Source organism: Monopterus albus, unplaced genomic scaffold (genome assembly GCF_001952655.1).
Source record: "Monopterus albus unplaced genomic scaffold, M_albus_1.0 scaffold209.1, whole genome shotgun sequence".
NCBI lineage: Eukaryota > Metazoa > Chordata > Actinopteri > Synbranchiformes > Synbranchidae > Monopterus > Monopterus albus.
Window position 1 is genome coordinate 1,380,189 of NW_018128089.1, and position 13,429 is coordinate 1,393,617.

Genomic DNA, 13,429 nt, shown 5'->3' on the forward strand with positions numbered 1-13,429 from the left:
GATAAGACACTGATCATAGTGATGAAGATAAACTTACCCTCCTCCCTCATCTTGACGTACTTGCGGACAGCGATGTGCTTACGCCATGCCTTTTGGATGACCCGAGCGTACCCATTATACTTTCTCTCCCTCATCTCCTCCAACAGGAAGAGCTGCAGAGAGAAAAGTGAGTCCAAACATAGAAAAAGAGTCAGACCCTGAAGGACCTGGTGGACTGGTGGCCTCAGAAACCACAAGACCCAGAATGCCACTGTAGCACAAATAGAAAAACTCAAGGGACAAAGTCATGAATTTGCATCAGTTCCCTTTTGAATTTTGTTGTGGTGCAAAGTATCATAGATACTGTTGTATTTAAATAAATTCCACAGACCAAGAAAGAAATGATGATCCAGGAGACTCATGAGGTTCTGTTTCAGGAACACTGACATTAGACCTCGTTCAGACTTGTTATTAAAAGGCGTCCTGGGTGATCGGATCATAAGTGGTCAGTGCTAGACACAAGTGTAAACAACTACCAAGACGGAATGTTATCTGCTCACCTAACCACTTGCCGAGGCGGTCTGGGACACATTTGACCATGTATCTTTTGTAGTGTAAATGCTAATAGGTCCTGATGCGTCTCCGAGAAGGACATTGGGGGGGAAATACATCATCATTGAAGGATGTAATGCCTGCATTGGTGACAGCACACCAAAGCTCAAAAAGATAAAAAAATATATATATAATTGAAACGTCAGATACAAATCCAACAATGTGTTGTGAAAGCTTTCATAATACATCCATGTACACATCTGAGGCCTGTCATCTTCTTCTTCTTCTTGGGTTAAGGAGACTACTGCGGTTGTCTGGTAACAGACTGATGTAATGATTGTGCCCGTGGCCATTCAATATTTAAGCAGAGATGTCGAGCAGAGTAGCGAAATCTGAACACAAGTGCTCAGATGGACACTTGGAGATGCATGGATATTGACAGGTGTGAAGGGTGATGTGTCTTGGCTGTCCACTTGTGATCTAAACAGGGCCTTACTGTTGAAGGGAAATTTTACTATAACAGGAAAGTGGGATAAAAACTTTTCTGAACGTACCGACTCTGGAGCTTTGATGAACACTTTGGTCTTGCCCAGCTGGAACTGGTCTTGGTCCATGTTGACGGAGTTGAGGAGGTGCAGGACTCCCTTGCGCTCCTCGCCCCTCCACTGAGGCCAGGTCTCCTTGGTCAGGATGGCGTACCTGCAGCACACAATTCTCTGTTAGCATGTTTTCAGCAGCAGCAGCACAGCCAACAGGGTTTTACTGAGTTCGACCTCTGACCTCTGTAGGAACTTGCTGAAGACTCTGCGGTAAGCATATCCGGCTCGACGGACTCTGATGTTCTCTCGCAGGCCCAGGTATTCCACCTGATGTCTGACCCGGTTCTCCTCCCAGTCCCGGGAACGTTTGGTCTCATTGGGTTTGATGCAGCGTATGTAGTGAGGGGTGCACTTCATCAGGGTCTGGACCAGACTGTTAGCTTGCTTCTAAAAGGGCACAAGCAGGTTTACCTGTTGGCAGTACTACCTGTTCTACCGAGCAGCATTAGAGGCTGAGAACCTGCACATTTGAAAGTCTCACCTATAAATCTCATAAATTTCAGGAAACACCAGTAACATTTGCATGCTGTACATAAGCTGTAAAGTCTAAGGTAACACTAGATGTAGTGACAGTATAGTGTTATTGTACTAAACTGGAACCAGGCCCAAACTAGAACCAACTATCAAAAAGCCAGTCTGAACTGGATGTCCTGGAGGACCTCTCCTGTCTCCACCAGTCAATCATAAAGCAGTAGGTGCTCTTCTCTCTCTCACTTTGATCTTGCTGCTTGCGGTGGTCGGACGCCCTCTCTTCTCAGCCTCCAGGTTCTCAGGGAACAGAGCTCTGATGAATGGACTGACCACAAACATACACAGTCAGAAGGTCATCATGAAGTCATTACACATGCAATCAGGTCTGCACGCTCTCACACTCACTCTGATACTTGTGAGGACCCACTGTTCATGATTCATTCCTAAGGCCCTGAACCCTAACCTAAACCTGATTCTAAAAAGCCAAACTGTTTTCTGAGGTAGTGAGGAATGGATAACATGGGCTCACAGTATAGAAATGCTCTCACTAAAATGGTTTAACATTAAAAAATGGTCCTCACAAAGATATCATAATCCACACAGTACTTACAACTCGCTGCTCTGCATCAGCTCAATGATGTCACAGAACAACACGTCTCTGTTCCTCTCACAGAAACCGCTGACGTCATATGAGACCTGGACACGCGGAGAGGAAACGTTAATGACTGCCGACAGGTCAGACGGGTGAAAACCTGCACAGGTGTACATGTGTGGAGAGGAAACATTAATGACTGCCGGCAGGTCAGACAGGTGAAAACCTGCACAGGTGTACATGTGTAGTAGTAGTACCTTTCCAGCGTAATGGTGGATGATAAACCCTCTGTTCCAGCTGCTGAAGTGCTCGTGTGACCCGATCTGTCCCTGGAGTTTCTGTAGCAGAGTCTGATCTGCTCCCTCTCCTTTAGCATGCATCGTAGCACATACGTCATCCAGGACACTCATGATCCCAGGAGGATTCTGAGAAATGATCACAGAGAGATGATGAGGTGTTTTTAGGAAAACTCCTCTAAAATCTAGGTCAAATCAGCTGCAAAGCAAAACAAACGGTGCAGATTCAAAGTGTCTGATCAGACCTGAGTGTGTTTTGACCCTGTACTCTGACTGGCTGACTCACCACCTTGGACTCGATCAGGTCACAGACAACTTTATTGTTGAAATAATCAATGGGGGTCCATTTGATCCCCTCCTGAACATATTCCTCCTGCAGACACAGAACAACTGGTTCAACCTTCGTTTTCATGTTCAACACAGTGAAACATTTTATTTTGAAAACAGAAAAACAACTTGTAGCCAAGGAGCAAAGAAGAAGAATGGACACTGGAAGTAGAAGACATGAAAAGAACTGTGACACAAATAATCCAACGTTATAAATATGTCTTTCCATCTGATGGATTCAAATACTGAACCAAACCCCAGCTCAAATAAGTTGATCACAAAACGCTGAGTTAAGGTGTAACATGATGATGTCATGATGTGATGTCACAGTGCCTCACCTGTTCTGCCTTAAGTGTGAGTTCAATAAAAATCTGCTGCAGCTTCTCGTTGACAAAGTTAATACAGAACTGCTCGAAGCCGTTTTGCTGAAAGAAACAAAGAAGAAGTACTCAGTCAATATCATCTATCAAGCCAGTGAACAGCAAGGGAAACCCTGAACTGGACTCCACAGAAAAATCAATATGAAGAAACCGTGAGAACGTTAAAATAAAGCTGTGCACAAATTAAACCAAGGCTGAGCTCATGGACAAACTGGGAACTTTGATTTGCTGAGTCTGGCAGAGTTTTCTGATTTGTATAAACTTGGCTGTAATCCGTGCACACATATTTCACACCTACTGACCTTTATGTAAAACGTTTCCCTGGGTTTTCAGAGGGCTTAGCCGCACCCAGGTCAAGGGGCTTGTCGTCAGTGCTAATTTTAACACCTGAATTTCATTTCATTTTAGTCTCAAGTCTTTTGACAAAAGTGCATATTAGTTTCAGTCAAAATGTAGTCTTTTAATTTTTGTTAATTTTGGTCTAGTTTTGGTCATCAACTAAATTCATTTTAGTCCAGTTTTCATCGTTTTAACTGTGTTTTTAATATTTACTGTGGCTATATCTTCTTCGTCCGGGTTGTGTACGGTTATCATGTGTTGTTTCCATCTGTCGTGAAGTTTTTTCGAAACTGTGCTTTATTCCCACAGTGTCGCTCTACAGACGTCGGACTCCTCACACTTTGACTAAAATCCTCTTCACTGGGTTCAGAGGCGACGCTAAATCGTCAGATAACGTTAAAACAGTGATATAGATTATTTATGGTCGGCCGTCCACATTAATCCTGGAACTGACAGACAGCAACACCACAGATCTCCAGCTGAAAGGACCGTCAACATTGCATCTCCATCCACAACGGTTCATGGTACATTGTCCTGCCGCTCCATGCGCTTCTGCGGCTTCCCAGCGCGTCCCAGCGGCTTGTGTGCGTAAATCTCTGGACTGTAAATGAGTAAGATTCATGAAGCAGTTTCTTCCAGGAAGCGCTAACGCCGCAGGCGGAACGTTACTGAATGCAAGATGATGGTGAAACACATCCAGCGGCTAATTCAACTTCGGAACCAGAGAGATTTTGGCCAGAGGAGGAAACGGTGTCACCGCTCAGTGCCCACGGTTTGTCACTCCACAGATGCGGCGGATTGTTAAGTTACTTCTGTCTATTAGCCCTTCATGTCTTTCACATTATCACCTATTTTTATTCGTTTACGAAAAATATTTTAAAAAATTCCTCATAGTTGTCGTCGTCAACGAAATTAACCCTGGCTGTGGGGTCCGGGTGTTTGAAAGCATTTGAAAGACACCGAGTTAAATGTTTTTGTCTCTCTCTTGACCATTACAAAATATGTACAACACTTATTGTACACATGTTCTTTTCTGTCTCTGTGCGCGTAAACGTGTGTTTGTACCTGAAAGATCTCGAAGCCGTAAATGTCGAGCACTCCGATGTTGAGTTCCTCCTGGTCCTTCTGGATGGCTTTGTTAATACACTGAAAGACGCACACAAACACAACAATGAACCAAAGTGCAGCGCAAACCCAGGTGAAGTAAACAAGACAGTGTGCCGGTGGGAACTGACGTCGACCAGGAAGTCGAAGAGTCGGGTGTACAGAGCTTTGGACAGGGCGTCTCTGGAGAAACAGGCCTGCTCAGTGTTCAGGGTGACTGAGATGGACTCGGTCTTGCCGCCCCACTTACTGTCCATAATCCTGCTGGTCAGTTTACTGCAGAGACTGTTCTGAGGGATCCCCAACAGGTAGGACGGGAACGCCAGAACTGGTGGACACACACATTCAGTTTCAGCTTCAGTAAACCAAGTGTTCATCTGCCCAAGGCCCAACTTCATTAGCAGCACAAGGAGCAGCGGACCCATGTACGTGCACACAACTGGATCACCATGAGGCTAAAGGAAACTTAGAAACAGACCCTGCAGGACATTTCACTGAAACTTATCAGAGAACATGGTGTATCCCCATGTACTGTACTTTAATGTGTACTACTGTGTATAGTACTCTGTACTGTAGGTAGTCGTATTCTTACAGTCCTGGCTTTCGACCACAGCGTAGTTGTTTTCCTCTCTGAAGCTGATATTTCCCAGATGAAGGATTCCTGCAACAAGCTGAAGAACTGAGTCCTGGTCCTCCACAGTCAGACCCACTACTGACATCGCCGCCTGAGACACAGACACAGACATGGTGGGTACAGGCAGTTTACCAGACAGGCAGGCCCACTAGTGACATCACCCGAGGTGCTGTGTCCGAAATCACTCCCTATCTATAGTGTTCATCGTGTTGTAGTGGGGTCTGAGTGCATAGGGCACAGTACATGCCATGTCCCACAATGCAACACCCTTCGTTTTATCAGATGGAAAATTACAGTCGCACAGTTCTACAGATGTTAGTGATGACACCAAATGACATAAGTGTCAGTAATCCCAAATTTACTCTTCAGTCCGGAGTGGACATTATGCTGGAGCAGTGAACAGGGAGTGATTTTCGCCATCACTCTGATCAACACTTAACCCCCCATGATTGTATAACAGTACGACAGCCCTCAGTGCAGTACCTTGGAAATATACAGTACTTCTGTATATATCCTACTGGAAGACTGCATATAAACTGTGTGTATATATTAAGTACTTTTCCTAATGCACATTTCTTTTTCTTGTTTGCACATTATTTTTGCGCTCTGTCTTATCTTGCCTACTCGTTGCTTTACAGAAGAACACTGTACATGCACACTGAGCCGCTGTACCAGAGTCAAACTCCTCGTGTGTCCAACACACCTGGCCAGTAAATCTGATGCTGAAACACAGACACCAGTGGGTACAGACAGCTCAAAGGACAGAACCACTACTGACATTGGTCCCCGGAAACACAGACACAAGTACAGGTAGAGTCACAGATGGGTACAGACCATAGTATCAGAGAACTCCCTCTTGTCGTTGATGTCATCCACAGTGTAGGTTCCTGATTGGTTGAGGTAATAGTAGTAGTCGGCAGTCGTAATCCCGAGGTTCTCCCTCTGCTCTCTGCTGCCTCCGACCAGCAGCTGAGGACAGACATCAGGGGTTACAAAGAGTCAGAGGGGATGTTCATTAAACACATTTTCTGTTTAGACTGACTCAGAAATAGGATCTGGAACAGGCACAGATACCAAGTAAATCAGGATCGCGCACAGAATGAAGTCATGCTAGAGTGGGTTTGTGCGTCTTTGTGGGTCTCTGATTAACTTTCCAACAATAAATACAACTGGTCCATTGGATGCAAAATGAGAGCAAAGGCCTCGTGCTTGCAATTCAAAAGTTTTTGAAGTTGAACCATAAAGATTAGAAAAAGTACTTCAGACACTCTTAGGTGAAGCAAGGAACATGTTTAAAAGTCTTTATTAACTGGACATTTCAGTAAAAAACCCTGACAGGTTTCAACCTCACCAGGTCTTCATCAGGATGGAGACATAGTTTGCACCTGATGCTCTTTATGGGAAGTAATAAAATTACAAACACTACAGAACAGACACCACACTGGCATAAAGATATCAATATCATACAGAACTGTAATCCCATCAAAATAACATAAAACTGACAGAACTCACTCAGTGAGGATAATGCAAGAGTATAAAAGGGCTTGTAATCTATTTCTTATTACTTCAGCCAGTTTTTCCTGAGATGCCTGATTACATAATGGCTTAAACAGCGCCCTGGCTCCTTCAAAGAGTGCCTGAAGTATTTATTCCCTCTATTTTTCCTACGTGGTCCTCCATGTCCTGAGTCATATGCTGCAGCACCCAAGAGTAACCGTGGCAGTACATGCACCTGGTAGTAGATGTGGAAGCTTCTCTCCCCAGGATTCTGTGAAACAACTCGACTTTTCTCCAGTAGAAAGTTGGAGATTTTTCCTCCATCGGGAGCTCCTCCTCGACTGAACTGGATCTCAAAGTATTTACCCTAACAGAACATGGGGAGATCTGTCAGTCTGTGTATGTTTATGTGTGTATCTGTGGTATTTATACTCACAAATCTGCTGGAGTTGTTGTTGCGAACGGTCTTGGCATTACCGAAGGCCTCGAGCAGAGGGTTGGACTGCAGGATGATGTCTTTGACATGCTGCACACACAAACGTTTTCAGCAGCAGTAACCAGGGCAACAGCTGCAATACTAGTAGTACTACCACTACCATCAGTAGTACTCTGAGCAGTACATTGTGTACTGACCTGTACTTTGTCTCCACCTCCTGATACTTTGGACACATAGCTCATGATGTATTTGGCAGCAACAGTTTTTCCAGCTCCGCTCTCACCGCTGAAATAACAACAAAGATTTGAATGACAAAGACACAAGTGACAAAGATTCAGACAACAAAGAAACAGGCAACAAAGATTCAGATGATAGAGATTTGGACAACAAAGATTCATGAGACACAGACATAGATCTACAGTATTCTTCCACCAGTGTCAAATAAAAGGTTCATGGCTGCTTCAATGAAGCATCAGTATTAAGACAAATATCGACCTGATCTCACCATGAACTGAAACATCACTCTGACATTTGTGTTAATGTTGTTACTAGTTGCACAGCTGACTGTTGAATTCTGCTGTGAAACATTGTTTTGGTTTTTGTCTCCGTACATGCACAGGTAGCATTTGTACACCTGTGTTTTGGTGTTTATAAAGGGATGAACAGAGTTTTATCTTTTACAAAAATGTTTAGGATTAAAAAAAAAATCTGCCTTTTAAGTTTATGACATGAGAACATTTATTACAAAGTACATTTAATATCACACAGAGGTTAAACTGTAAAGTTTTACCTGATGATGACGCACTGGTTCTCGTTGTCTATCATCATGTTTCTGTACATGTTATCAGCCAGAGCGTAGATGTGGGGAGGGTTCTCGTACTGAGCCTGGGGTGGAGGTGGGGGTTAGTGATGTATTTAAAGTTTAATATCTGATTTGATGTTCATGTGTTGCTGCCTACCCACCGCTCCCTGATACAGCTCCACCTCTCGGTCACTGAAATATGGAAGCTGTTTGAATGGGTTCACAGAGATCAGAACTGGACCGATGTAGGTCTGACACCGGGTCAAGGATGAACCATAGGAACCAGAACCTGACCCTGGACTCATTAGACAAACGTCCTAAATGTGAACTACATCTCGTCTGTCTGTAAAAACCCTGAGTTTGGGTCTGAAGTGAACACACTGATAAATTCATTCTGCAGAGTCTCTGGGTTTAGAACCAGCCCAGGTCTTTGTGGACCCACAGTAACTCAGAGCCAGTAATTAATTCAATAATCTTATGAACTGACAGTCACAACTCCGTTGTTCTCAAACACTGCTCCTATTTAAATCAGCTGGTTCCAGACAGAACTGAAGTTGACACCACATGTTTCGTTACTTTGGACCCAGATCCAGATCACTGACCCCCCTCTGCTCAATACGTTCACCTGGAAATACATGTAGTCTTTGTTTGACCTAGGACAAATACAGAACATAATCAGAAGATTATTGGATTAGCCACATCGGCTCATCCTTCAGATGGTTACAGGTCCAGCAACAAACCTGCAGGAAAGTGACGTTTAACCTGCAGGCACATGGACGTCTTCAGCAGCAAACGTCCTGTGGAGCTGCAGTTTGGTATAAAACAGGCCAAACTGAGATCAGCAGCTACAGTGCTAATAATCAATGGATCAATGCCCGATCAAGGAGCTGCACACATGTGCACGTGAGCAGCAGCGTTTGAGGATACAAAGATGAAGTCGTCCATGTATCTCTTCTTCAGGTTGTCTGTGATGGCATCCTCGTTGATCTTGGGCAATAGCACCATGTCGTCCACGCCGCTCACCTTCACATTCTGAGCCTGCCAATGGTAACGCTCCTTACTGCCCTGTGGGAGAGGAGTCACACGTGGTTTAACACCTGCACAGGTGAGTCAGTGCAGCAGCACACTGAGCGTTGTTGTTGGTGTATCTTTATCTTGGAGGAGCTCAGACTCAGATCAGAAAACAAACACACTGACTCGTCTGGAAATGCTTGAACCTGAACTTTGGCTCCACCCTTTTTTGTTTGGATCCAACGCATCTCTGTGATCAGACCTGGGCAAGTTGTTCTGTGACTCTTCATCATAACAAATCGTCTTCAGCAGCTCGACTCTGAGCTGAATTTACTGTCATGCACCTGAGCTGTGGAATAAATGACCTCTGGATTTAAAACTGGCCGAGGCAGTTTCATATTAATTCTTTTATATGGGTTTTGCTTCATTAGTTTTTTCTGTCTCACATCCTGTCTTAAAACATGTCACGTCTGTTTAAATAAAGTTCAAACCAACATAAGCTCCAGTTTCCAGATGATAACAACAGTAAACTACCTTATTACATTTCATTAGGATTATGGCAGATAATTTATGTCTTGGTTTATTTCAGAACGGTTTTCTTTAAACAGCTGATTTTTAAATTAAATCAAACCAGTACTTTTAGAAACTAAATGTATGTGTGTGTAGAAACACCACATTTAAATGATCCGTAATTATTGGTAATAGATAATGTACATGGATCAGGCATAACATTATGACCACTGACAGGTGAAGTGAATAGCACTGACTGTCTGTTACAGTGGCACCTGTCAGTGTGTGGGGTATATTAGGCAGAAAGTGAACATTCAGTCCTCAAAGTTGATGTGTTGGAAGCAGGAAAATGGGCAAGTGTAAGGATCTGAGTGACTCTGACAAGGGCCAGACTGTGATGGTGAGATGACTGGGTCAGAGCATCTCCCACACTGCAGGTCTTGGTGGGTGTTCTTGGTTTGCTCTTCCTGACAGTAGAACTGTGGAAGCAAACAGATTCCCAGAAGATGCACAGTGAGCTGCAGAGCAACATGAGTGCCGACCAGCTGCCACACTGACTCCTTTGTAAACAGTACTGGGCAGGTGGTCATAATGTTATGGCTGATCAGTGTATCTTCACTAGCTGCTATTAGCATGCTAGCTCCTGCAGGTGATGTTCACTGTTACCTACTTTAAATGTCACCTGGTGGATTTAGTCTGAACATGAATGAACATGATGAGAGTCAACAGGACAGTCCGAGGACTCAGCCTGGACAGGAGGACTCACATGCCACTGTGTGTGTGTGTGTGTGTGTGCGTGCATGTAAGTGCACACGTGTTATCAGATGTTTGGCAGGATTGTGCCTCTTTGCCCTCATGAATTCCCAGCATTCCTCAGTCCTGTGGGATCTTGCCATGTTGAAGAACAGCAAGTGGCGACGCCCCAACATGCCAAGCTGCAGGACGTTGCATGTTATAGGGTGTGTGCGTGTACGGTCAGATCAGATTAAAGGTGCAGTTTACTGAGCAAACAGACTGAGTCAGTGTCAACACTAAGACTTAACAACATAAATCACAGCAGATCAATAACCCTATCTGTCAGTTACTGTTCTGATCTCTGTTTTAGTTCTTAAACAAGATCCCAAAAACTCATTTGCAGCTTGTTAAATATGAAGATTTTTTTTCTGACTCTTCCTGTGATGTTATACTGAAAATCTGACGTGAAGACACTGCTGAGACAAATTGAAACTGACATTTGACAAACCAAATAAACAATTGATGACTCGTGAAAATAACACAGGGAGCAGCTGAGGCCATCCACGGCTGGATTCACCTGTTCAGGCCTCTGTTGAGCCCCGGGCCCCTCCTGCATGGCCCCTGTGGTCTGTATTATTTTTAGGTCCTTAAACACAAGTTGACTGAAGCAGCTGCAGCTTGTCTGAGAACTTAAACTGAAAAAAGTTATTTTATCTTGTTTCCAATCACATTAATCTGCAACAAACGATGCATGATTAACAGACCTGAGGTCCACCAGCGGAGCAGGAGGTCTGCACAGTTACATCGTGTTCATGCAGGGTTTGGGCAATATTTGCAGTGTTTGTTATCAAGTACAGACTTTACAGTAACATTCAGACCAGCACACAGATACTGTAGTACTTATACTGCAGGTTAGTGTGTAATTTTGAAAAGAGAAACTCTTTTTATATAAAAACATGTCAGAAACAAGTCAAGATTAAGCCTTTATAATATTTTTCCCTCTTCACTGGTCTCAGCACTTTTCTGTCTGAGGACCTTCTGAGGGCCCCAGAACCACAGGCTGAACACCCGGCGGAGGTCGGACTGTCACGCTGTTTCCATGGTAACAGGCAGGAAACGTGTCCTAAAATCAAGTGATCTGATGTCTGATGGGACTGATTCAATTTCATTTTATTTTCATATTCATTTGATTTTTGTGGTTTAAATTGTTACTGTTTCCCCCCATTTGTCTTTGTTTTTGTCATTAAATCAATGTTATTTTAATTTCAATATATTTCATTTTATATTCATATTATGTTTAAATTAGTTATTTACAGGTAATTATTGACAGATTTCTTTATATATTTTGTTGATTGACCCTTTTTAGATTTATTTTTGGCGAGTTAAATATTTATGCATAAATAGTTTTATTTTTTGTATTCTTATATTTATTTTCACACTTTCTCTCCCACCTTGTAAAGTTCATTTCTTCTAACAGTAAAAATCAGGAAGTTTTGGTTCCAACAAGCAGCGGCACAGATCTGATCAGGGACCTGCTGCTGCACCAGCACCTGAGCTCATGGGTTTCATAGTAAACCTGGACCCTGCACAACCAGGACCAGGACCAGTTTTAATGTCTCTGCTTTTTAGTTTTAGAGTAACAGCCATGAGTGGACTCACCATGTCTGCTTCCCCTGCTCCCACTTCCTGCTTCAGGTAAATGTTGAGAAATCTTCAGTCAGTCTCAGGTGGGTCCAGGTGAACTCAAATTGAACCAGGACCAGTTCAGCCTGGATCAGGTCAGTCCAGTCCAGTCCAGTCCAGTGAACTCAGGCTGACTGTGAGGCAAACTCTCCACGTTTGTCTCAGTTTAACTACTCCCTGTTTTTCTTCCTTCAGTCTTCAGTCTTCAACTGTCTGCAGGTGTGGGCAGGTAAAAGCCCTGCCTTCTCTTTCCCCTGTGGAACTCTGGGTAATGTTGTCCTAGAGAAGCACAGCTGGCGCTCTGCTGCCCCCTGGTATCAGAACACAAGATTTCAGCAGAACAGTTTTAATGCTGTTCTATTCAGAGTTGAATTATTTTATTTTCAGTGAAAGAGACAAATGCATGTTTCTGCCTCGTGTGTAACACACATGTAAACATTAGTTATGATGATCTTCACACATGTCTGCATGTTGTTTATAAACCAAGGCAAACATGCATGAATGCTGCATGTTAGTGGCTGCACTGGGCGTCAGTTCCTTTCACTACTGGTCTGAAGAGTTTGCTGATTATGTGACAATCAGTTCTTCATTCATGTCATTTGGAAACATATTCCTGCACTTACTCATTTGATGTTTGTTTTTTTCCCAAGATTTACAAAAAACCCAAACTGGGAGCTGAACATCAAGTCATCACATTGTGTAAATGCAGCTGGACTTGATGCTCAGATCACATACGACAGACTGGACGCCTTTTCAACAGATTCAACCACAGTTTACAAAGAAAACAAGGACCGAGGCCCTTTTTACACCAGTTTCATTATTCTGCTGTTTCTGGCTTTTATTTGTTCTCAGTACTGTTCATGTAGTATTTTGTTTATGCTGAACTGTTTGAAAACAAACATTATTATTCCGGTTATTAGAAAGGAGTTTGTTCCTCGACCTTGGAGTACGGCTCCCTGCAGTCCTGTTGGTTTCAGTTAACCACTTTGTGGATACAGGTGGAGGCATGACGGTGTCCCTCTGAACTCTGTCCAGAAGCAGCCTAGTCCTGGTATGTATTTTGGCAAACATCTGCACATTTGATAAAATCCTGGCCTGTTCTGCATTGACACTGTTCTCAGCTCAGTCGAACCACAGCGTTAGTCACTTCAGATGCACATGAATCATATTTTTAATGGCAGTGACGTGGTCTTTACATTTAATAACGATCTTGTGTTTATAAATACCGTTTGTAGACTTATGATTCAATAAGGTTAAGATTAAACGGTTGTGTTGAAAACATCTCAGCCCAGATGTTTTAGACAATCGATATTTCTGCCTGACATCAGACTGAATAGAAACAATAAAGACTCTTATTATCTCTGCGACTTTAACATCATTAATGAGCCAGAATCAAAAATGAGAAACAACAGATCATCTGGCCAGTCAACACACACCCACTTGAACTACGCCGGAGTCCTGGTGACCATACTCGCGAACTGG

General features: G+C 43.4%; 1 protein-coding gene across 1 annotated transcript in view; it reads right to left on the minus strand.

The window, feature by feature from the left end:
- myo1eb (myosin IEb) overlaps window positions 1-12,198 on the minus strand; it is a 19,158-nt gene extending 6,960 nt beyond the window's left edge. The window contains exons 1-19 of the mRNA XM_020618710.1: window positions 11,924-12,198; window positions 8,936-9,073; window positions 8,170-8,259; window positions 7,997-8,091; window positions 7,404-7,491; window positions 7,207-7,296; window positions 7,006-7,137; window positions 6,108-6,242; window positions 5,232-5,364; window positions 4,771-4,967; window positions 4,601-4,681; window positions 3,155-3,241; window positions 2,776-2,862; window positions 2,451-2,618; window positions 2,212-2,297; window positions 1,845-1,926; window positions 1,312-1,517; window positions 1,086-1,230; window positions 9-152 (exon numbers count right to left, since the gene is read on the minus strand). Coding sequence (XP_020474366.1) covers window positions 9-152; window positions 1,086-1,230; window positions 1,312-1,517; window positions 1,845-1,926; window positions 2,212-2,297; window positions 2,451-2,618; window positions 2,776-2,862; window positions 3,155-3,241; window positions 4,601-4,681; window positions 4,771-4,967; window positions 5,232-5,364; window positions 6,108-6,242; window positions 7,006-7,137; window positions 7,207-7,296; window positions 7,404-7,491; window positions 7,997-8,091; window positions 8,170-8,259; window positions 8,936-9,073; window positions 11,924-11,926 — 2,187 coding nt within the window. The 5' untranslated portion in view covers window positions 11,927-12,198. The remainder of the gene's footprint in view (window positions 1-8; window positions 153-1,085; window positions 1,231-1,311; window positions 1,518-1,844; window positions 1,927-2,211; window positions 2,298-2,450; window positions 2,619-2,775; window positions 2,863-3,154; window positions 3,242-4,600; window positions 4,682-4,770; window positions 4,968-5,231; window positions 5,365-6,107; window positions 6,243-7,005; window positions 7,138-7,206; window positions 7,297-7,403; window positions 7,492-7,996; window positions 8,092-8,169; window positions 8,260-8,935; window positions 9,074-11,923) is intronic.
- Between the last annotated feature and the right edge of the window lie 1,231 nt (window positions 12,199-13,429).